The following is a 24270-nucleotide window of genomic DNA, read 5'->3' on the forward strand; positions in this document are numbered from 1 at the left end:
GCGGAGGAGCTGCCGCGCGAGCGGGAGCGCCGGGGCTGCGAGGCGCCCTTGATGCGGCAGGTAACGGCCGCGAGCGGCGCAGAGCGGAGCGGACGGGGGGGAGACCGCGCTGCGGCCGCCGCGCCCGCGCGCGGAACGGCTCCCGCGGCGGTGGCAGCGCGGGGAGGCCGGTGGGGCTCTGGCCTCGCGCGAGAGCGAGGGGAGGAAGCGGGACGGAGCAGCGGGGCCGGGCGGGGGGGGCGTACAGCGGCTTTGCCCCCCTCCTGTGGCCGCCGACGCGACCCGCTTTGGAGCGCGGGGGCTATGGCAGCTGTGTCACCGGGCTGCTGGGCAGGCAGCAGCTGCAGCGCTTCGCTTGTGGCGAGGAAACTCAAACGGAGCTCAAGAAGGTTGAATTCCCCCGTGGCTGAAACCTGCGAGCGCCAGCGCCGGGGTTTGTGCGCTCCGTGGAGCAGCCAGGCCGCGTCTCCCCGAGCCGCGTGTAGCAGCGAGCGCAGGTTCCGAGTGAGCCGAGAGCCCCTGCGCAGGCTGCCCCGGGGCCTGGCGGCCTCGCCGGCCTCCCTGACCACCAGGCGAGGGRAAAGGCGCCTTCCCACAGCAGCAGGACGGGTCGGGAGTAAACCCACCAAAGTGACGCGCCGTACAGCGCTGATCTGCCCGGGGTGTCTCCAGATGCGCTGTTTTAGTGTCTGCCTTATCCATGGCGATGCTGGAATTTCAGTTGCGATATTGGGGATTTCCTCCTCCTGTTGGTATTTGTCTTTTCCCCCTAATTAAAGTTGGACTGTGGCTTTTGCCGTGGTGATAAGGCGTCGTGACTGCTCCCGCTTGCTGGTGTGCTGTGGAAGGGTTTCCTGCTTGGCTTCTTGCAGGCGTGGTGTCAGTAGTATTATCATGCTCTTTAAAAAGAAAGGAGTTGATGGCCTTTAGCAGGTAGTGTGATTTAGTGCCCTAAGCTTTCTGTGCATGGCTGATATTTTGGTTTTTGTTTTTTATTTTTTCTAAAAATGGCATATCAAGCAGCTTGATGTAGTGGTGCTGGCAGTGTGGCATGAGCAGTCATCCCAGCAGCAGGTCCGCGTGTCAAATTTGGCTTTCACTTGGTTTTTGAGGTGTTCTGAGGTGTTTTAAACAATCTGCAGAGCATCCATAAGCGAGTCTTCTCAAGTAGTGTTTCAAAACTTCTCTTTGACTTGGCCAAGTGGCTGCAGTGCCCCTCGGAGCTGYGCTGTGCTGAGCGGGGAAAATCCAACGCAGACACCTGGGGACTTTAAAATAATAATAATAAAGAACGGGGGGCAGGTTGGTTTTGCGGGGTGCCGGGAGGCGCCGCGGCAGCGCCGGGGCCCCGCGGCGCCCGGGGGCCGTGTGGAGGCAGCGGGCGGCCAGGGCGCGAGGCCGCCCCGAGGAGGCTGCCGGGGAGCCGAGGGGCCGCCTGGGACGAGGTGCGGAGGTGCTGGGCCCTCCGCGGGGGGCGAGGGTGCCGGCCTGGGGGGGGAGGCTGCAAATCCTCCTAGCCTCGGCCAGCCCCAGAGAGAGAGACACACGCACAGAGAGAGAGGAGGAGAGGCTGCGGCGGCGGCTGCATCTAGGAATATGAATATCCCCCCCTCGGCAGGTCGGATCACCTCGGCTCCATGGTGAGGAGAAAGAAGAGCCCCCCAGGGCCCCAGGAGCCGCGCAATGGGTAGGCTGGGGTGGGCGCGAGGCACTTTGCGGGCCCCCGGCCCCCTCGGCGCTGCCCTGCTCTGCCGGCGCTTTGGTGGCTGCTTTTTTTCTCTCCGTGTGTCTGTCGAGCGCTTCCAACTGCCCGAGTTTGGCTCGGTGATTTCTCTCCCAAAGGCGCCCTGGATTCCTCCAGGAAGGTGCCAGGGGGCTGCCGGGGGAGCCCCGCTGCCTTTTAGGCCCCTTTGGGGGGGTTCCCGCGGGGCTTCCCCCCTCCCGCCCCTCGGCACAGGTTGTTGGGTCGGGACAGCAAACGAAAGGGGATTTAGTAACAAACAACGGCGGCCATGTTGAGAGGAATTTCTGCAGCTAAACTTCTCCCCTCTCAGCCCAGGGATTTTTCTGCCTGGGTGCAGGGGTCCGTGGCCTGACTTTGTGCCCCCTCCTTTTCTCTCTCCCCTCCCCRACAGGATGACAGTGAAACTGGGAGAGAGCAGCGGGGAGGAAGGGGTGAAAAAGCTGGGCAAGCGAGCAGGAGGAGATGAGGAGTCCCTGGAAGAAGAAGGGGCAGGAGGAGGAGGAGAGGCAGCTCCAGGCAGCAGCAGCACAAAGAAAGAGGAGAAGATCATTAACAGCAACACTAACGGCAGCCCCTCGGCGACCCCCGCCGCGGTGCAGGCCCCTGCCGCCCTCCAGCCGTCCCACAGCCAGGACCAGCATCATTTTCTCAGGTCCAGCGTCAGACCTCAGAGCAAACGGCTGAAGAAGGATTCCCAGGCATCCTCCTCGGTTGGCAACAGCAGCACCGCAAAAGGCAAAGGTACCGTGTTTTGTCGCACACAGGCTGAGGCACAGGGGGGTCACCTGTGTTTTTAGGCGCTGTCATCCTTGCTCTGGAGATGTCATCTTTTGTTTGCTGTTTGGGAAGGTGTTTGGGGCTTTTTGCTTGCAGTGGCTGAAACCTTCTTTGTGTCCCAAGCCTTCAGTGTCTCTGCTGCCCACTCTYGTGTTTATGCTCACAAAACTAGGGCTTGGGGGGTATGTGGGCTAAGGGAGGGGGGTCTCCGTTCCTGAAGAGAGCCTTTAATTCTTGCGTCCCGTCACTCGGGAGTTTTAGGAAATTTCTGTGTTTTGGTTAGGAAATGAGACTCCAGCAAGCTGTGTAATCAGGTGGCTGTAGTCAGGCTTCTGACATGGGGTAGCAACAAAACATTTGTGGAGTACTATTTAAAAAAAAAATACTTAAAAAAATGAATCTTCCCTTTGTGTATTTCTGTGACCATTTTAACAAAAGAACTGTTTGGAAGCAGCTATGAAGTGCACATATTGAAGTATTTGTAGTACAAGGTTTYGTGAACTCCCAGTGCTACATCACTCTTTCAGAAGAGCTGGTGCTTTCACATCCAATTTGAGATTTTTAAACTATGGTTGCTATATATACGTATATGTGTGTATATTTACATACATATATACATATGCATGGACATACTCAATTTTTGAAACTTTAGCATTGTAGATAGGACTTTGATTTTTGAAGGCTGTTGCTCTCCTCAGTAGCTAGAAGGCAGTGAGGGTGTCAGGCTGTGCTGTTGTTTGTGCTCTGCCCTTGCTGGTTGACACCTGGCACTCTATTTGAACTTCATTCGCGTTTGGAATCGCTTGTGCAAACATACTGAAACATTATTTTGTATTACATTTTGAAGAAAACAAAACTTTCTGATTTTTTTCAGCACTCAAAACAATAAGGTTTACTCTTGCCTGTGAGAAACTAAATGAAACTSTACAGTGTATAAATGTATGTTGGAGAATACCTCACTCATCTCTATTACAGTGATCTGCACGTGCTGGGTATTAGGTAAACTTTTTAAAAGAATTATAGTAGCTTAATGTTGCAGGCAGAAAGCAGTTCTTTGCAAATTAGTATATATGAAGTATTGCCATGCAATCAAAAATTATTTAAGTCCTTTCTTTGACATATAATTTATATAATTGACTAAAATATTTTTAATACCTTAGTAAACTATATTTAATCTCTTAAACTTTTTTTTTAAGTGAAAATCTTATAGTGGAATGTTGGAAAGTAAAACTGGAAGTTTTCTTTTTTTTTTTTTTTTTCCCCAATTGCATTAAACCAAATAAACAGATGAAATACCCAGGAGTACTCAGCCGCAGATAGTGATTTCAAGAATTGTAAATGGTATTAAGTGTGAGCGGAGGTTTGTTTGAAATACATATAATCCATAATTGACATGTAGTAGATGTGGGTGTGAAAATACTCCATTGCTTTGAAAGTGTGCACACATGTGAACAAGTATGCGTTAGTATCTGTGCATGTGCGTGTTCATGTTTGCGTATTTGTAAATAAAAGCATGTTTACAGTTTTAGAGCAGTGGAATAGTTTCAGTGAGGTACGTTGACACTAAACTGAAAAGCAAACTTTATTTTTCTGAAATTACCAAAATAAAATTATATACACAGCATAATTATTTTTGTAATCAGTCATAAAATAGTGCATAAAATCTCTGTACCTGACTATGCTCTTTGACAGTCGGTGGCAAAACTATATTTTCACTTTTTCAATCGAAAGACCAGCCACAACTCAGCCTGGCTAGTTTTGGTGTGAACATATTGGAGCTCATTTCTCTGATGTGGTAGCATTTTGGGAGAACAGAGYCATAGAGTAGGATCCCCTTCTATTCTGAGTTCTTTACACTCGGAGATGCTTACTGAGACATTTTCCAGACGTATCTGAATTGTGCCTCAGAAACATCTGGTGTTTGCTATTCATGGGATTTACATTCCAAGAGAAGTATCACAGGGTTGTCTTCCAATAAGGAGCTAATTGAGTGATGAAGGTGGGAATAAACTCACTGTACTCCYCCTGTTAGTATCAAAATAATAAAAAGCTCAATTGCATTCACACTCTTTGGGATCAGAAAATACAGGACTTTTCCATTTTGCAGCTCACAGAGCAGGTTATAACTGCAAAGGTGACGATGACACTGGCGACCAGGAGTGTTTAGACCATGTTTATAATTGGTCCATATCCGAAACTTGTTAGTGGGATGATCTTTCAATAATCCTATGTATCCCTTAGAATATTCTTAAAGAAATAGTCCTGTTCTGAGGATCTCTGTACTCCAAAGTAAAATCTCATTGTAAAGAGGATCGGGATGGATATTATTACAGAGTAGGATCATGAACTTCTTTCAAAATGTAGTTACTCAGCAGGCATTGGTTGGTCCAAATTAGGTCTRTTACAGATTATTTTTGGCACTGATGCTTTTGGGGTACCTCATTGTAGCAAAGAAATTATTGATAAAATAATTATCACTGTAAATGGTAGGATGAATTGGGCCATTCAACATCTGCTAACTTTTCTGCTTTACCTTACTATATAGTTCGTGGAAGACTTCRATCGATAATTTTCAAATTCTGCCCAGTAGAATGTCTATATATATATATTTGTCCTTAATTTGGAGACTTGGGGATTCTGGCTCTTCCTTTTTATGCACTCTGTTGCATTTTGAGTTTAGGGCAAAAATGATGTAAAAATCAGTACAGTAAGATAATATTTTAWATTTTTTTCTTCCATTCGAAATCCTGTTTTGAATTGATGAAAGGTTTATATGAATTGCTGCACATATATATTAAAATTTGCATAAATTTCTAAATATCTAGTATATTTTCAAGTATTTATTGACCTTTATTGTATTTCCAAATTTGCGTTCTATACTTTAATGCACAGCTTTAGAAGGAGCAGTACTGAACATAAGTCTTACAGTAACTTGCACAAAATCAAAGGAGAAATCTGAAGAAGTCACTGGATGGAGGCAGTTAAGTACAAAAGCATCAAAGTTTCTTGAGAGTGCAGAATCAGGTCAAGATAGAGGGAGGTTGCTGAAGAACAATGATTTCTGAGAGTTTATTTCTAATATTAAATATGTTTTTACCTGTTTTTMCAGAAGAAGAATAAAGTCAGAGGAAAGGGTAACAAAATATACGGTGATGTTCTGAAGCGTGAAGCCTGTCTTTCATGATGTTGATCTAAATTTATTCACTAAATGTGCCAGGCAAATCCGAATGCTTTTTTGGAACCATTTTGCTGTAATCAGTAGTTCCTATTCAAGGAAAAGAAAAATTCTTCTGAAAAACTACACTGGACACGTTAATATATTCCATTTTTCTCCGTCTTACAAAACTCATCAGTCAGTAGCCCGCAGTTTGATTCAACCCATCAAAGTTCCATGTTCTGCAGTATGTAGGTTAGATTAACTACTGAAGAGGACACATATTCCAAGATACTTGATTCTACTTAATCTATGAGAATTGTTTTCACTGTGYCTTTCCCAAACTTGAGTGTTGCTGAATATATTGTAGACTTGTTGAAGGAATGAGATTTCACATCATTGTATCTCTAGGGAGTGTGTGACTGATGAAACTACCAGCACTATCCTTTGTCCTAATACTCTCTTTAATTTTGCCCATCTCATTTACAGTCATTGCTTCTCCTTCCCTCCTTGTCTGACATGGTTTCATTCCCCCTTTGTCCTCCTGTTGATCCAGGCTCTCCCTCCCTTCCTTTGAAAGTATCTGGGGAAGAGAACCCTGCAGGAGCTTTCGCATCACACCCCACCAGGAGAGGAGGATTTTGTTCCACGTGCCATGTGCAGTGCCATGTGCTGAGCTTGGAAAGGGGCTTGTCTGCAAGGCACACGGCTGCACAAACATATCATTTAGAGGGAAAGACAGGCTTTTTTTCAATCRGTGATACCTCTTAGTGTTTTAAAATACTTTAAGTGAAGTAGTAAGTGGGGTTACATAGATAGAAGTTTTATCACTACACCTTTCATGTTGGCTGGCATAGGAAAAATGTCAATTAAGTTACAGCTTTGATGTAAGCTGAACAGTTACTTCACTTCTTGTCATACACGTAAAAATATTTCCCAGGATGACGCCTTGTGTCTGAATTTCTTTTCTCCAGTGGTAAATAACTTAAACAACTTTGTCTGTGAGAAACACAGCCAAGTTTTTAGCTTTATGCCTAGTACAGGTGCTTATAACACATCCTTCTTTGTAATGGATGAGCAAGACAATATTGATTTACTAGAGTTGGGGAATGAGTGTATTTATAATGCACCATTTTTATTTACAAAGATGCACATTTTAGAGCTGTATTGGTTTAGCTCAGATGTTGCTGCTTTGGTAGCTTAGATACAGCATTGTCCATAAAAAAGTAAATGTTCAGTATAGTTCTGTGTGTAGACTCCTCCTGATAATCAGTACTGTTGGAAGACAGTCAGCTACATCTTGGTTGTTCAACACRAATAGTAAGAGCTAGAAGAAGCTGCATTTACTGCAGAAGCAAACAATCTAGGAATTAGTTTTCCAGTTATGTTCTTGAACTGAAACGAAGACTTACTGCAAAGTGTGTCCCTGCCTCTCTCCTTTGTACCTTCTTCTCAGGTAGAGTTGTTTGAGAGGATTGCATCGTGTTTCGGTTGTCCTTTCACACACTAAATGGCCTCTCTAAATTCCCAAATCGGGACGTTCTAGGSAATCAGCTGGTGTGTTTCTTCACTTACATATGTGATGGTCTCTGGCCATTGGAAAGATGAATGCCTAGAAAACTGAGCTTATTTGCCAAGCGATCAAGAAGAAAGTTTCAACATTTATCGTTGATTGCTTTTTCAGTAAAATCAGTAAGCAAATGATTATGGATTAAAGCTCTGCGGTGACAAACTTCCTGACATGTTGTAAGTTGGCATTCRCTTGCTCTCCTCTTACTTGAGGTACATGCAGTGGTGCGGTGAATGTTGTTTTCCTACCCAGATTTTTAAACTGTAGTCTTTAAAACCCTTTATATGCATTTTTGCATATAGGTTTTAGGTTTCGCTACAAAGCAAAATTAAACTACTAAACTGCAAAGACAACTTCTTACGATAGTACAGAAGGGAATAATGAAAAAAACGTAGTATGAAATGCYGCTATTCCAGTCACATATATCTGAAACCCTGACGCTAGTGGGCATGTAAGTGGGTAGAGAACATGGGATCTATAAGCTTTTTCTGAACATCGATACTCTGGTCTATGATTTTGTTAGAAGTTACCAAGAAACCTAATGTCTTGACAATCTGTAGAGTCAAAACTGAAAATGGCAAGAACTTAGCTTCCAAAGTTGTTGCTTTATATCTCCCCTGCAGGACCTGCTTCTCTGTTGCATCCTGATTCTCACAGCTATAATCACATGGATGTCCAGTCTTGTGATTCGTACAGGGAACGAGCAGCAGAGAGAGAATGACTGTCTGGCCTGCAGTCATCTCCCATTATAGACAATTTTAATTAGAGCAAATTCTTGGAGAAAGTCCCCTTGCTCTCTCCAACCATAAGGTGGTAAGACTCACCTGAACAGACTTTTTTGTTATAACACATTACTTTAATTCTCAACAGTAGATGGTTTAAAACTTAGGATGATATCAACCATTAATTAGATAAGACAAAGTTGCTGCTTGTTGCATATGTAAAGAACTTTATAAACAAGACTGAAATCATGGATTTGAGGGGTGAGTCGTAATGATGTGTATCTGCTTGCCGTGCCTTTTATCCTGAGTTGCTTTATAATACTATGTTTTAGAATAAACAGTACTTCTTACTGAGATCCAGTGTATGTTAGAGTAAATTTTGGTGATCTACTGAAATAGCTCTGTGCCCAATAGTAAGTAGTGGAGATTATGAAAAGGGATCATATAGCAAACTCCTTGATTCTTAGAAGAATTAAATGACATCTGAGATGTCTGTGAAGGTGAAGGAATATTAGCTCTTCAAAATGTTGACCTGTGAGACAAAATAGTTGTCTGAATAGTAATTTATTTCTGTTTAAAACGGTAGTGGCTGTGATGAACTCAGAAGGTCTACAGTGTGTCATTCGGGGAATTCAGAATAGAACAGATTATCTAAAGAATATTTAATAGAATAGCAAAGAATATCCAAAGGAACAGAAGAGCGATTCCAAATATATCTTTTTGTAAAAATTGAAACCATGGAGCACTTAGCGTGTCCTGAGGAGAGAAGGCTCAGTGGAACCATTCTTTTCCCTTTGCCTTTTACATGCAACTCGCAAGAAATCTACAGAATGGAATTTCTTTTTYTTAAGATGTTAGAGACCTCCTGACATATTTGGTTCTTGTGCTTTTTAATTATGGAAACCTCACRCGTACCGTGTATGCTGTATAGTCTCGAGGAAGTCTGTGATAGAACCTGTACCTGGCAACTGACTGCAGGTCTGTACTTCTTTGAGCACCCRTGCATACCCGGATTAGTTTATTGTTATTCTTTTTATCAATAGGTTTTCTAAATGATTTACTGGAAAGTTAGAGGTCTGCAATCAGAAGAGCAGTTCTTTGCCATGCAGGTTCTAGAGCCATCTTGCTAGAAGTGAAGTATTCCTTTTTGGGACCAAGTAGGAGCRAGAGGGACGGTAGATTGAGACTGGTGTGTTTGAATTCCCCTTTCTTGGTGTTTAGCAATTTTAAACATTAAGATTTGTATTTCAAGGGTGGTGGTTATTGTTGTCGTTGTTGTTATTATTGTATGCAAATTCCAGTTTTCTGATCACACATGTTCACTTGCAGAACAAATCCGGATTCCAGGTCTTAAATATTCTGCTTTTCTCCTCAGACAGCTATTCAACTTCCTTAACCTTTTATAATGATTTATTTCTTCTGGAGCCTTCACAGSTTCTGTGATAAAATTGCTTAACTTTCTGACTCTGTAGATGGCTGGTGAAGACTCAGGAAATGCATAAACTGTTTATTTGAAAAGTTTTTCTTACCTGGATATTCTTCTAGTTACCTAGAAGACTCTCCTTCATCCATCTTTTTCCGTAGGTACTTYCTGGTGGTGACTACATTTTTCTTTGAAAGAATCAAAGAGCAATTCCTAGAAATAAAAGAAACATTAACCTTAAAATGGATGCTCTGTCATATTTCATACCAAGTAAATAATTATTGCACACTGGAAGGGGAAAAAAAAAAAAAAAAAAGTAAATGTGGATGTCTTACAAACTCTGCTCTGATTTTTTTTTTCAAATATTCCCAGTTACTTGAACAAACATTTTTTTCCAGGAATCAGAACAGTGTGATTTTTATTACCCCAAGGAAACACTTTCAAAATGCAATGGAGTAGTTCAGATTTAGATACAAATCTTGAATCTCTAAGGCATAGTAAGTCCCCAGGAGTTGATTGTTCTGATACTCTGGTCATATTAGGTTGAGTTTTGGATATCCCAAGTTTTGACTGATTGATTGAACACAGACTTTGTTAGGTAAGCAAAATACTTCAAATAATTGAATCTTAAAAGGTGACTGGCCATTTTTAACTTAAGCATAAAAACAAATTACTGGGCTGATGCACATAAGCCTGGAAAGCTGGTTCAGATTACGGTATTTCACAAACTGGATTTGTAAGCAGGTAAGCTAAGACAAAAGAGTTTATCATAAAATAAAGAATAAGACTTGAAAAATAGTGTGAAAAGACCAGTAATTGTATAAAAGGTAATGGTAATAAGAATGTTTTATAATTAAAAATTTTAATATTTTAATATTAAAAAAATCTTTTTTTTAAATGAAATACACTGCTGCCTTGTTAAGAACAGTCAAATCTTATATAATACATCATAGCAATTTTTTTTAAGTATTTGGGAAATATAAGTCACTGAACATAATTTTTTTTGTGGAAGAACAGAGTTCATTTTTTGTGTGTTCTCTCAGATTTCTAAATGAACTTTTTTTTTTTTTTTTGCTGTTTGAGATGTCGTGTCTTTTGACTATTTGACTTGTCGTTTGCCTGTTATATTTCAGGTGGTATACTTTGAAATAATTTGATAGAAAAGAAGCTGGCAAAGGGGAAAATTCTGAATCCCTCCCCATCTTAATGCCTGAATCCTCTGGTTGGTTTAGTATTCACTGTAGTCTTGTATTTTTTTGCAGCAGCAGATAATGGAGGGACTACGTCTGGTAGCACCCAAGGAATTCCTCCCACCACTCCCGCAGCAAATTCCAAGTCAGCAGCAAGAAACCTGGGCTCCTCGACYGGAGAGAAGGAGGAAGGGAAGAAGGTCAGAAGGCAGTGGGAATCATGGAGCACTGAGGACAAAAATACTTTCTTTGAGGGACTGTATGAGGTATGTGTAAAGAAAAAAAGGCAGCTTAGGCTTCCTTTAGGTATCTGGATGTTGCTAAGAAGGTTAATTTAATTGGGTTTTGCAGGAACACCCTATTATATATATATATATATATATATATGTGTGTGTGTGTGTGTGTGTGTAATACATATATACATATACATTACATAAATGCATATATGTGTGTGTGTGTGTATACCCACAACATACAGACATATATATATATGAAAATATGTATAAATATATATATATATGAGAAGATATGTGTCTGTACAATCACCTATAAAACATCTGTGATTCAAAGCCACTTTCCAAAAGTTCTAAGCTTCTTTTTCCTGAATATGCAGGAAATATGGATGAGGGTAGATGGAGCCAAATGCCATGTCGGAAGCCAGATTATTTTAGCTTTTAGGATATATGTCATAATAAAAATAGAAATGAAATGCACAAGAATGTGTCTACCTACCAGTGAGCTCCTTAAGGAAACTTAAAAACACAAAAAGTATCTCCTGCGAGAATATATTGATAATTATCGTAAATGGGATTTAATATATTACCGTGTAAAGTGAAAATCACTTATGTAACAATAACACTACAATTTTTTTCAAAGATGTTTATCGTAGAAGAAAAGATCATTAATAATTTTATTAATAACATTTATTAATAATAAAATTAATAAAATTAATAAAATTAAAGTTTATTAATGATAAAATTATTAATAATTAAGAAAAATGTAAATTATTTCAAATGAGAAGAAAATAGTGTCTCATCTCGATTTTGAAAAAGAATACAGTCCAGCTGTAGTATTTTCAAATAAGAAAATAGCTTCAATATTAATAAGAGTTTCAGGCACTGGCTTTAGTCTTTGACCGTAAACATATCTGAACCAGGTCAGTACTTGGGTGGAAGACCTGGAAAAACTTAGATAATCTTGCCCATTATTTCACATGATGTATACAGTCTTTACCAGAATGTCTAGTGCTTAATGATTGTTTTAAGAGGATTTCRGCTTTAGAAATGCATAATAAAAATAAGAACACAAGTAATGCTAAGTCCTTTAGTGCTGTGAGGGGTTCTTTAGAATGTGGGTGTGTAAGCATATGCTTCATGTGTATATTTGGGACTAGCGTGAACACTTATACTCTTTTTCCCTTTTTTTTTCTTTCTTTTTTCTCTTTCTTTTTTCTCTTCCCTTGTCCCCCTCCTTCCCTTGTCCCTCTCCTTCCTTTTTTTTTCCCTCTCTCTCCCCCCCCTCTTTTTTCCTTTTTCCTTTTTAAAATTATTCTTACTCTTTCTAAGAATTGTGTAAAATTGAATTCCCTTCATTCCATTGTTCAAAGGAAACATTTATTTTAAATTGCTCTGGAATAAGTTCCAAAGTCTGCGGTAGGATGGGTTTGGGCTGCACTTTGGTTGGTCGCCCACTTCCAGTCATTTATTTTTTGTCTTTACCATTACCTTTTAGTAGAGATTTTCACACTTTGTAATCATATGTAAATCAATTCCAGCTTTTTTTTTAGTTCTTCAGAAATTTTGTAATAGCAGGAGATCATTGGTGATGTAGGTGAAATTTATATTTTCTTTTTTTTATTCTCCAAACACTATTTATTTATTTATTTATTTATGGGAATTTAAAGACACACTTCCGTGTCTATTTCTGTGTAGAGAATAAACTTCTACAATACATTGAACTGTAAAAATGTATTTTCTCTAAGAAAATACTGTATTTTTAAATAAAAAGCTTCCCTTCATTATTTGAAACTCAGTTTTTGTACCACTAAAAATCCGAATGTGAATTTTACTGTAAAAAAAAAAAAAAAAAAAAAAAGACAAACGTAATATATTTTTTTCATCTTAGAAATGGAAATAAGAGGAAGAGGGAAAGGGACACAGGGGAAATTAAAGAAAACAAAATCACCAAGTTGTTATTTTCAATCATGCTACCCAGAGCAGTTCTAAGTAACATCATTTTTAAACGATGGTTTTACTTTGAAAAAGTTCTTTTTAAGAAATTAGGAAGTAGCTTCTTTGACATAAGTGATACATTTTGCCTAAGAGAAACCGGTCACCCTTGCCCTGTTTCTGTTATGACCATTCAAATGTGATTTCCCGCAAAGAACTTCCAAATCCCTTGTGTTAATGGTGTTGTCTTGTGACAAGAGAGAGTCTTGGTTTTGAGTATTTCACCTTGTTTTATTTTTAATTCAGCACGGGAAGGACTTYGAGGCGATCCAGAACAACATTGCACTGAAATACAAGAAGAAAGGCAAACCCGCCAGCATGGTGAAGAACAAAGAGCAAGTCCGACACTTCTACTACCGCACCTGGCACAAGATCTCCAAGTACATTGACTTTGATAATGGTCAGTATGCAAGGAYGTGGGTTCAGTGCAGAGCTCAGTCTTGTGGGGACTAGGCTTTTTGGTGCCATTCTAGAGGGTAAGAGGGAAACAAGATGAGAAAATACTGAATAGTRCTAAGGTAGGTGTGGATTCTTTGCATTTTTAGCATGACCGTGCGACAGATTTTTATTTTTTCTTCTTAAATAACTTCCCCCCCCCCCCCAAAAAAAAAATGTTGGTAATAGCATCATTACTTCTATGGTACTTTACCACACAGTAGTAAATGTTCATCCATCTCTTGATTTTGTGGAAAAGCCAGGTTTAAAGAAATGTTTTTCAGCTACCTAAATGTTACAGTCACTCTTGGCATCATGAAGCAAAAGGACCCCTGTGTCTGCTTTTCACCACCTTGGGGAAAGTCTGACCCTAGTCTGAAYAGCTGAAATACTTACTTACACTTTAAATAAACCTGAAACTGTGTCACTGATTCACTAACCAAGGAATCCCAAACTACTGAATTCTCCTCTTTCTATTCTTCCCTGCTTATCCCCAGATCTTCAGTGATAAGGAACCCGGGTGTACATATGAACTCTTAGCAGTGTTTGTTAACAATAGTGGTAATGCATGRTCTTTGATACTTGATTTGTATCAAATACAACATATTCTGGGTCTTGAAGTGAGAATTCAATTGAATTTCTAGCCTAATCTAAATAGCAGGTTAAAGGAAACCTTTCGCAGAGTGAGTGATAAATTCTAGTTCTTTTGACTCTGTGAAGATGCTGTGAAGAATGCCAGGGCCCCTGTTAGCATGTTGACAAACGATGTCCTGGGCCTTCCTGTCCTTCTGATGCTGTGCTCCCAGTGAATTAAATTATTATGGTAGTTGCGTGGTGGTTGAATTCTTTAGTATTCAAGCAATTCTTTTATCTTCAGCAAAATTCTGGACAGTAAATTCATCCTGTCAAATTCTGCCTATACCTGTCTTGTTAAAAATACCTCATGCATGAGAAATGGCTGTGACTTGGAGCGCTAATGACCTGTAAGGCGTATTATCACGTACCCCTAGGAAAAGGGAAAGAAACACAAAGAAAATGGGGAACACAATTCATAGAATTAGGTTATCTAAGACAGTTAAGTCAGAGGATGACTTATACATCCAAAATACTTTTACATTTAAGRTTATCTGAAGGAGCACTTAGGTGTTTAAAAAGCATCTTACAGCTTAAGATGTGCTTTTTTTTCCAAAGCACAAAATGACATTTTGAGATAAAACAAGCCATTAATATTTTATTTGAAAATAAATGTCATGGCAAACAGCATTTGAGGAAATTAGTTTGTAGGACATGTTAAGGAAAGTTGTTGTGGGAATACCTAATCTGCTGTCTGAATAGAGTAGAATTCTGTATCTCAATCTCTGCGATCCAAAATCTCATTAGATGGAGGACTTTAAGAATTAGTGCAGTGCATTGATTAGTTTTCGTACTGGTAAAAATACATGTGCCTAAACTTGAGATTAAGGATGTTTACAAGTCAAAAACCACTGAATTCTTAGTTAAGAGAGTAATTTTTTGTCAGAGTTATAAACCACAAGATTTTTCAGTGCTGATGTAGATCTCTAAATATATTGGAAATAATAAGGTCCACATGGCATATGTTGATATGAAAAGAGAAAAGCTAAAGCTGGWTAAAATGTGTATAATTTTATATAAAAAAATAGAAATTGGAATTTGCATCTAATCTACATTGAGCTTTTGTGTCTCCTGAAAAATTTGGACCTAGTTGTGAATTTTCATGTACAAATGCTATATGTGTTTTCTTGGGACATCAGTGTGCTTTAGAAATTATAGACAGATAAGGGATACTAGAATTGATATAACTGAATTAACTTTGCTTTGCATATTGAGCTGTTAGTTTAAGTTCTTTGAAAGCTTCTTGGTTCTTTTTTTTTGTTGTCCAAAAAAATGTGTTGCCTTTCCCAGAAATTTAAGTTACCAACAGCAAATCTGTTAACCCCTCTCATTTTGGTTTTCTTGGAAATAGAGCTTAGTGTTACCTTCAAGATTAGCTTTTCTCCACAGTGTTCAGATGAGCACCTGCAAYGTGGATGGTGTTGTCTCACTAACTCTGCTTCTGCTTTCCAGTGTTTTCGCAAGGGCTGAAAAAATCCTCCCTGGAGCTTTATGGCTTAATCTGCTATGGGGAGCTAAGGAAGAAGATTGGGGGATGTGAGTATGAATTTCTGACTGAAATTGAATGACTGAAAAATATTTTCATATGGTAGATTTAGAAATGCATTTTAGAAATGTTGAAGTTGACCATGTCCAGAGTAGTTTCACTTTTGCAGGATGTTTATTCACTATATTCTGCAGCCATTATCTGTTGTATAGATTTTCATGAAATGTATTTTTATTTTTATAAGACCTTCTTAGTCTGTTGCATGAGTTGTGTTTGTCTTCAGCAGATTTCTTTAGCTTTTACTGTCTGCAGAAAGCAGCACGTGCAATGCCTGCGGGTGAAAGGTGAATATATAGGCAGCTTAGACACGTCTGTTCCATTATTCCTGAAAGCAAAGAACTTAAATGCATAAATGATACTATTTGCACCCACAATTATTTTTGTCTACACAATCAAAATCTGGGATGATGCCTTTCTACAGTAGAGGTTTGTAGAAGAGAATCCAAGGCTCTAAATTTTTCCATAATAATGAATACTGAAGAACTGAAAACCATAAACAGAAATAACAACTTCACCACTAACCAAAATGCGTCCTTGCCTTGTCAACCCCAGAGGCTGGAGGCAAAGTAAAAGATCAAGAAAGGCTCAGTGAGTGGACACACACAATTCCTAATGGAATTACTGTGTATTGGGAGACTTTTTGCTAGATTATTTCCTCACCTGGAGTTTTATTGTAACTTCTCAGTAATCAGCCTGTCCTGGAAGTTTGCACTGACCATGTTTTGTCTGTTCACTGGAGAAGTGATTTTGAATTGGTTCAGGACAGAGGTGCAGAGGCAAGACAGGTTGCCCTGTCAATAGCAAACAATGTTAGTGTTTCTTCCCTTTTTCTGCATCTTGTCTCCAAAGCATCCATGGCTCTCACTGGGAATGTGGCTTCCCGCAGTCACCATGGCAATGCAGGCACACTCAGTGCTTCTCCCTCTTTATATAACTTTTTTTTTTTTTTTTTTTTTATATATAACTTATTTTTACCCACTCCTCGTCTCTTCCTCTAGACCAAATGGACCAGAGCAGCAAGTGTCTATGTCCAGATTGAGAGGTTTCTCCCATGGCTGATGAAAGTAGCTTTTCCTTCTTATTTTTTATATTTTTTGTGGTATTAACCCAGGCCCAGCTTCCCAGCAATTGAGATGACTTTATGTAGAACCWTCAAGGAAAAGTGTGTCAGAAATACCCCCAGCATTGCCAGAGCGAGGTTAATTGTTCTGTAAATAGACCTGGACTTTGCTATTGTAGAAAATAGCAATCAAGTTACAACAATATACTGCAGTTTTAAACGCAGTTAAGAAAGTGTCGCTTACCTGGGCTTTTTTTCAAGCCGCATGCAGACGCGTGAGGGCTCGGTGCTCGGTCGTTCTGCTGTGCTGCCGTAGCAACAGAGCCTGAGCCTGAAGATCTGCAAGCTTTTTTTTCTCTTGTTTTTTAATGCTGTGGTGTTGGGTTGATGCTCAGCCACCCAAGATTTCTGCTGTATTTAAAAACTTTGAACATTTAGTCTGTGAGTAATCCATAGTTTTTGAGGCAAGGTTAAAGCTTATACATGGGGAAAACAGAGTATTTTCAGGAAGTTGATACTGTAGCCCATTTATGCCTGTTCATCCTGCATGAGAATAAAATGCAGTAGCTTTGCAAAGCAAGCACAAATGGTCTTGACTGTATAACTTAAATCCTAATTACCTGTGTTGTCCTTTTTCATGGGAAGGTATGGATGACAAGAACGCAGCTAAACTCAATGAGCTCATTCAGGCTGGGTAAGTATGAACTTCTTCTGAAATTTGTGGAATTGGGTTGTTCAGCAACCCAGTTGTTGATCCATTGATTGTTAAACTGATCATCCTGAGTCTTGAGAGCATCTCGTAAGTACTTCACTTTGCGTTGAAATGCGTTGGTTCCTTCATATATGTCTTTTCTATAGAGTCAAAGTCTCAAAATAAGAATTCTTTATCGAAATTATGACACCAAAAAGTTGACTGAATATTGGGAATATAGTTCTTCTCCATATGCTTATGCCAGCAGTGCTCTCCACTACTGACTTTCAGATCCCAAACACACTTGGATCTCAGCCCTCCAGTCGCTTCTTTCAGAATGAACAATTTCTTTCACTTCAAGAAAAAAATACGATTTGAGGGGCCTCTGTTCTGCTTAGCAGTTTCCTTTATACTACAGAAGTGGTTAGGAGTTGTCATACTGTTAGAATTAAGGAAATACCTGAAACAATTCTATATAAAATAGATGCTTGGTGTTGTGCAGCTTTTTCATTGCTCACCAGCTGAGCTTTATAGATGAGTTCCTTTATAATTTATTAATCTTCTCTCTTTATTAATTTTCTCTCTCCTGAGAGCTGGGCTTTGTACAGTTGCAAGTCTCAAATCTGATTGTTTATGAAATCACTTGTTCATTTTTCTATTAAAGAAAATTTGAAATTAGAGCAGAAATGAACATATGGTTGGTGTTTGTTTAATAAGATGATCTTTTTTCCTCATCATCCCTGTAGGTAGGTTTTATCATCCCTATAGCTAGGTTTTTATAAACAATCTGGTGCTTAAAACATTTTGTTTTAATTGAAGTTATCGGGGATGTTCCTGGGTTTTAGGGAGCCCTGCATCATCTAAATATACTAAGCCACATCAAATGTGAGTACTCACTTAGCCATCTAACACTTGCTGCTTGTAGGACTTCTTGTCTACAGCGTTTCCCAGGATGAAGTTCCTAGTTCTTCACTCTGTGTCTCACGCCTTCGCTCTGTTTTCTCTCCTGCGACTCTTACCCATTTACTGGGAAACTTTTTCCTTCTTGCAAGAGCAAACTGTGCAGGTGAAACAATGATTAATTTTACATTATTTACATTAATTGGTATCTATTTAAATATTTAATTTTTTATCTGTGTTAAGGCCTGGCCCTTTACACTGTGGATTGATCCTGTGAGTGTGCAGGGAGTTGGGCAGCCTATGCTTCTACAAGGAAACACATGGTGAATATTCCCCATAGGTTTTCTCATTTCAACTTGCTCAGGGGCATAGAAACCTTGATGGCTCTATCTGTGTGCAAGCAGCTCTTTTATTTCTGTTTCTGACACACTTCTCAAATCCGATTTTCCCTCTTTTACTCTCAGGGTGCACTGCACTTACTAAGGTTTGTTGCTTTGTTGAAGCCCTGAGTGAAACCTAATCCCTGTCACGATGGCTAATACTACTTCATTCTGATGTTTTCCTGCAGTAGATGAATGTTAGCCTCATTTGACCRTAGGAAGGGTCAGGCAAGGCTGAGATTATGAGGAGCCACCTGGCAGTTATTGGCAGGCTCATTTAGCCCTGGGAACGCTGCAGTCGGCTTGTTCTGCTTRTGTTACACATTATCTGTCCTTTCTGTAAAAAATATGTAGTCTAGCAAAGCCAAATGACCCCAAGAGATGCTGGTAGCAACGTGAGACTGACAGTCTTCCTGGCTGAGCCCACCACTGAGGTCACAGGTAGTTAATGGTGCTTGGACATGGATTTAACTGTCTGTCTCAAATAACTGCCTTTGGTGTTGCTGTTACGTGAATCAATGGTCCTTTAGGAAATAGAGCTTAGTGTTGGTCTTTATAAACCCCCAGGAGGGTAAGAATGGCCCTGTCACCTTCCTCAGGTGCCCAGGTTATTCAGCATGCTCATGTCAACACTGATCCCCACGAGCTGCTTAATGTTTTTAGGATTTCTAATTGCAATTAGGGAACAAAGTGCTGTTAGAAATTATGGGGTRTCCAGACCACTTTCTGCCCAGTCCTCTGGTACTAGCTTTTATTATGTGGCAGTGATCCCACATTGTGTGCTGAGGGAATATAAAAAGAGAGGCGGCTTTGTGGCTGTACCCCAGCACTGTTCAGAAACAGGTTTTAATAGACTGCRACCAAAGGTTTTTGTTTGGTTTCACTTCCAGGAGTGAAATGTTTTTGTTTAACTGAGATTTTGTAAAAATCTTTGCATTCATTAAAAAAAAAAAAAACTTGGCGAAATTTTTGTATTTTCTGAATAGATTTGTAAATCTTCAGCACACATGAATGAGACTTAAAAACAGAGAAACACAAAATTAAAAAAATACAGGTAATACAAGAAATAGAAAATAAATAAGCWGTTATAACACATTGCAGACACAATTTAGTGTCTGTCAGCATTCTTCTTCTCAGCTTGGAATGATCTTCATAACACAAATAAGAATTACTGTTTTTAAGACAGCTAAAGACAGATGTCTTGATGGACATTAGTCTCTCCATTCCAGTTCTTAGGTGTGATATGTGTGCAGGGGAAATGATCCTTCATTGCCTCTGATTTCCTAGGAAAGGCATTTGGTGTGCCATTGTAGGAATTTACTGTTCCATGAAATAAGTAAAATAATAATAAAAGAGCAATTAATAATACAAATTAATAAAAACAATTATTTTATTATTACTAATAAATTAGCAATTGACTAGTGGTTCCTAATGCCTATCGGGTTTAGTAATTTTTTTAACRCTTAACTTTTACCATTTTCCTCATTTGTACATATCCAGGACATGTGCAAGAGGTTAGCTAGATTAGTATCTTACACCAAGACTACTTCTRTTGCAGTTCCTTTTACTCCTTTTTACCTTCTTTTTCTTTTAAATAAATAAAACTAATCCTTAGCACCTTTTTATCCYGTGTGTTTCAATTAGGAAGATACAGTATTCAAAGATATCGATTTCTACACTAATTTAAAGGTAGAATAACTTTATTATCAGGTTCTCCCTAGATTGGTTTAAACSCATCACACTTGCTGGAAACGGGAGTCGGGGGAGTTATTCCTGATTTCCCAAGCAGAGCATCTAAATCTAGAGTTGAGGGGCTGCCACTTCTCATGCCATAGATTCAAAGCTGGAATGAAAATAAAAATCCTGATGCCGTAGCCAAATAGTGACAGGTCCTTGCACAKGGGGTTTTTAATGTGAATTCCTGCATGTTCCGTGTTTGTCTGTTGAGGAGCATATTTTGATGCTTAGTGCTGAGCTGCTGTTCTTACCCAATACTGAATACTCAGCAATAGCTGCTGCTCCCGTTTCAGGGCTGTCAGCAGTTTTGCATTTGTCTTTCTTTCTCCATCACTTTCTTTCTTATGGATTTTTAAAAATATTTTTTTCTGCGATATATTCATATGCTTCACATTCGTTTTCTGTGTATTTTTCTTTTCTGTTTTTTTCTTTGTGCCCTTTAAGCACAAATATAAGTGCATCTAGGAGCSTATGATGCATGATCTTAACATTTACATGTTCCTGATGCCCTAATGTTTTGCAAAATTAGTGGTATATTAGGTTTTTTGATGTGTCCGCTCTTCACTGCAGTTTTTGGCTTGAAGTTGCTGTTGAACAATTACATGTTTGTGCAGGTGAGGTAGAATATCCCTTGTATAATGTAAAATTTTCACATGAATGTCTGCCTGTTTATCTGAAGTGAAGTTTCTAGAGATAGAAAATGTGGTGTATTATTTCAGCTGATGTAGGTGGATGAAATAGCCTTTGGAGCATTCACGTTCTTCCTTAGGTCACCTTCAAGCCCCATGAAAAAGGGAACTTGTCAGGTTTATGTAGTAAATGAGTTGGTCTAAGAAAATTCAATGCTGCTTCTGACAAACCTTGCCTCCCTTGCACCCTTCCACTATTACAGTTAAAAAAACTGTTAAGACTCTTTGCGTGTGGCTATTTCAAGGGTACATTTTGGTGGAAAAACATGCTGCTTTAATTAAAATCGAGGTGTAGGGCTAGCTTCAGCTAGTGTAAGTTGTCAGAAGAAGTTGGTGGCACTGCCCTCAGTGCCCTGCTACAGCCGGACTGTAGCCTTAAAATTTAGGGGGCTTTTTCAAGGTGCATTAAGTTAATTACATTAATTTTCCACTGGCTTGAGTGGATTTTATACAAGACCATTATGAAAATGCGTTTCCTCCTCGAGTAAGAGGAGGGAACACCAGGCATGTCTTCTCTAAGAAAGGGAAGGATCACAGTGGTTTTGATGGCACTAACTGCATGCAAGAACAAGGCAGAGAATATTTCAGCTTCTTAACAGCCCAGCAACATGCAGCACGGCTGTATTCCCTACAGCCGTTCCCTGGCTKTGCAGACTTCCCATTTTCCAGCAGTCTTACACATTCTTGCACCTGATCATCTCAACATGAGCTTTCTAAAAACCATGAGCAGCATTAATGGTAGGAATGGAGCTCTCAACCATAACAAGAGGTCTGACATTGAAAGTCTGAGATTTCAAGCTCAAGTGAGTTGCTTTTTTTTCTTTTCTTTTTTTTTTTTTTTTTTTCCCAAGAGTAATTGGAGCTTTCTGTGAATCCCTGTTGTTAAATGGCAAGGGTATTTATTATGAACCATTGGGATATTGGGATACCTTTGTGTAATACAATGCAACAGTGGTGACAAGAACATTTCTAGGAGCCCCAGAAGAGGGGAAGAGTTGTAGACTTCTGCCATTTTTTATTTGCTACTTTGGGGAAAACAMTGATAATCCCTGGACAGATAAAAGCAGTAGGTATCTGAAGATTTTTACCCACTGCATATTCTTTCTTTTCCATCAAATCCTTCCATATTTCTGCTAGCTACAGTATGAGTTTTGCACTATACACCAATTTCAGATCACTCAATATCAAAGTTTTGTCCAAAGATGAAAAGTGGAAATTCTCCTCCTAGGAATTCAGAACGAAGAGGAAAGGTCTGCACTTTTCCAGATACTCAGCAGTTAAATTTGAGTGCAGCATAAGTTTTCTGTCTTGATGTGAGTGAGGGAGGGTGATTCATACTAGTCCTGTCTTCACTTATAATGAAACGTGGTTCATTTAAAAAATATATTTTTTGAAAAGTGTTARCTGCGTATGATTAAACTTGGTTTCAGGAGATTTATTTTGCAAGGAACATTGACTTTCTGGTAAATCATACTTGCAGTCAATACACTTCAGTTATATCATGGCTTCCCATTTAAGGGCTAAAGTGACCGTTTGGTTTTATGTTCATCACTGTTGCATAGCTATCCACGTCTGGTGCTGTGTCTTTTAAAAGCCTTTTCTCTGGTGGAGATTGACTGTTGGACTTGGTGTGGCCCTCTGTTTGGCTTCAGACAATTCAAGTTGGGCTGAAGTTGCAGAACAAGGAGAAAAAAGTAGCACCAATGTCTCTTACCTCAACAGCTGGAGAATATTGTTCACAAACTTTTGTATGTTATGCCTATAAATGTTTCTTTTTCCATATATTTAGGGCCACAACTGTTCGCTACAAAGGGAGAAACCTTCGAATCAAAGCTCCAATGTGCAGGGCTTTGAAGAAACTCTGTGATCCAGATGGTATGTAAGGCACTGGAATGTGGAAGAGCTTTAGCAGATGGTTGCAAACATATGAGAGAGAATAGGCTTCTTCCGAGACTGATATCACTAGCAGGGGAATTAGTGCCATTTCACATTTCATTTGGGCACAGATATGTTTCTGTTGTCCTTTTATGCCATTTGCTTGTGTAGTCTCAGTAAAATTAAGCTTCACCCAGCCCTCTAAATCTTGGAATATGACAGTAGGTAGATGGCAAAGGAAGTAGCTGCATCATAGAATTATAGAATCATTAAGGTTGGAAGGGAGATCATCCAGTCCAACCCCCTGCTCCAGCAGGGACACCCTAAGCACAAGGCACAGGGTGGCGTCCAGGTGGGTTTGGAAGATCTCCAGAGGAAGAGACTCTGCARCCTCTCTGGGCAGCCTGTTCCAGGGCTCTGTCAGCCTCACTGTCAGAAATTGAGGTAATAATTAAACTTACAATATGTGAAGACAATACTGTTTTCTGTAGTGCCCATCAGTAAGCAGCGGTGTGTTGTTTAGCACTGAGCTTCTCAGACTTGCTTCGTCTCCAGTTCAGCTGCCTATGACCTCACTTTCTCTCAGTAAGTGGCAGCAGTGCAGATTAAAGTTATGAAATAAAATATTTGCATAGTTTATATATACTCAACTGGAAGCTGCCAGTAGCACTGCAGTTTCCAAGGAAAAACATTAATATATCAGAAGAGAAGGTAATCTAAAGTAGACTCTGTTGGTGAAGCTGAGCTGCCTGAATCATCTCTGGGTTATGCTCTGTTATCTGTGATGTTTTTCTCCATTTATTTGAGAACACAGCTTTCTGCCTGAGAGAGTTATACTTGGTTTTACCCCTGCCTTTTGCTTCATTTCCTTTCAGGCATTAGCGATGAAGAAGACCAGAAGCCAGTGCGTCTTCCTCTCAAGGTCCCCGTGGAGCTGCAGCCACGAAATAATCATGCATGGGCACGAGTGCAGAGTCTTGCTCAGAACCCACGGCTTAGGTACGAGCGGGCTAATCGTGCTCAGCGTGGAGCAGGGAAATACACGGGCAGGATCTTAACTCTCTCTCTCTCTCTGGAATCCTGGCTGCCAACCAGGCAGCACATGCCTGCATGATAAGGCAATTTGCCTAAATGTTCCCAATTTGAAGGCTTTGTTCAACTAGAATATATGATTCTTGCAGATCATGAGATCTCAGACTTGAAAATTAGATTACCATTATTCTTTATATTTTTTCCATTTGAGTACTTAAAAGAAACTGATAGAGTTGGAGAGTAAGATGCTTGGTGCCATTTACACACAGCTGTGASAGCAGAGGATGCAAGTAAAATGCTTATTTGCGGCACTAATTCTGCTAAAGTTTATATTGAATGTGCCCTAAGACAGAGAAAAATAAAACAGTGTTTAGAGGGGCCTGCAGCAAAACTCAGAATGTGTTGACTCAAAGAAAGATATTTATAGTTAAACCTCCTTTCCACAAAAAAATATAGGGAATGAGGAGTTTTAGCATTTGAAGGG

General features: G+C 39.9%; 1 protein-coding gene across 1 annotated transcript in view; it reads left to right on the forward strand.

Annotated features, from left to right (window-relative positions):
* The first annotated feature begins 2106 nt into the window (after window positions 1–2106).
* Window positions 2107–24270, forward strand: part of CRAMP1 (cramped chromatin regulator homolog 1) — a 42577-nt gene continuing 20413 nt past the window's right edge. Inside the window, exons 1-7 of the mRNA XM_026042957.1 lie at window positions 2107–2485; window positions 10653–10846; window positions 13055–13208; window positions 15329–15412; window positions 17128–17176; window positions 22669–22754; window positions 23630–23753. Of these exons, the coding sequence (XP_025898742.1) occupies window positions 2137–2485; window positions 10653–10846; window positions 13055–13208; window positions 15329–15412; window positions 17128–17176; window positions 22669–22754; window positions 23630–23753 (1040 nt within the window). The 5' untranslated portion in view covers window positions 2107–2136. The remainder of the gene's footprint in view (window positions 2486–10652; window positions 10847–13054; window positions 13209–15328; window positions 15413–17127; window positions 17177–22668; window positions 22755–23629; window positions 23754–24270) is intronic.

The sequence above is a fragment of the Nothoprocta perdicaria genome, unplaced genomic scaffold (genome assembly GCF_003342845.1).
Source record: "Nothoprocta perdicaria isolate Ctin4 unplaced genomic scaffold, notPer1 scaffold_319, whole genome shotgun sequence".
Lineage (NCBI taxonomy): Eukaryota > Metazoa > Chordata > Aves > Tinamiformes > Tinamidae > Nothoprocta > Nothoprocta perdicaria.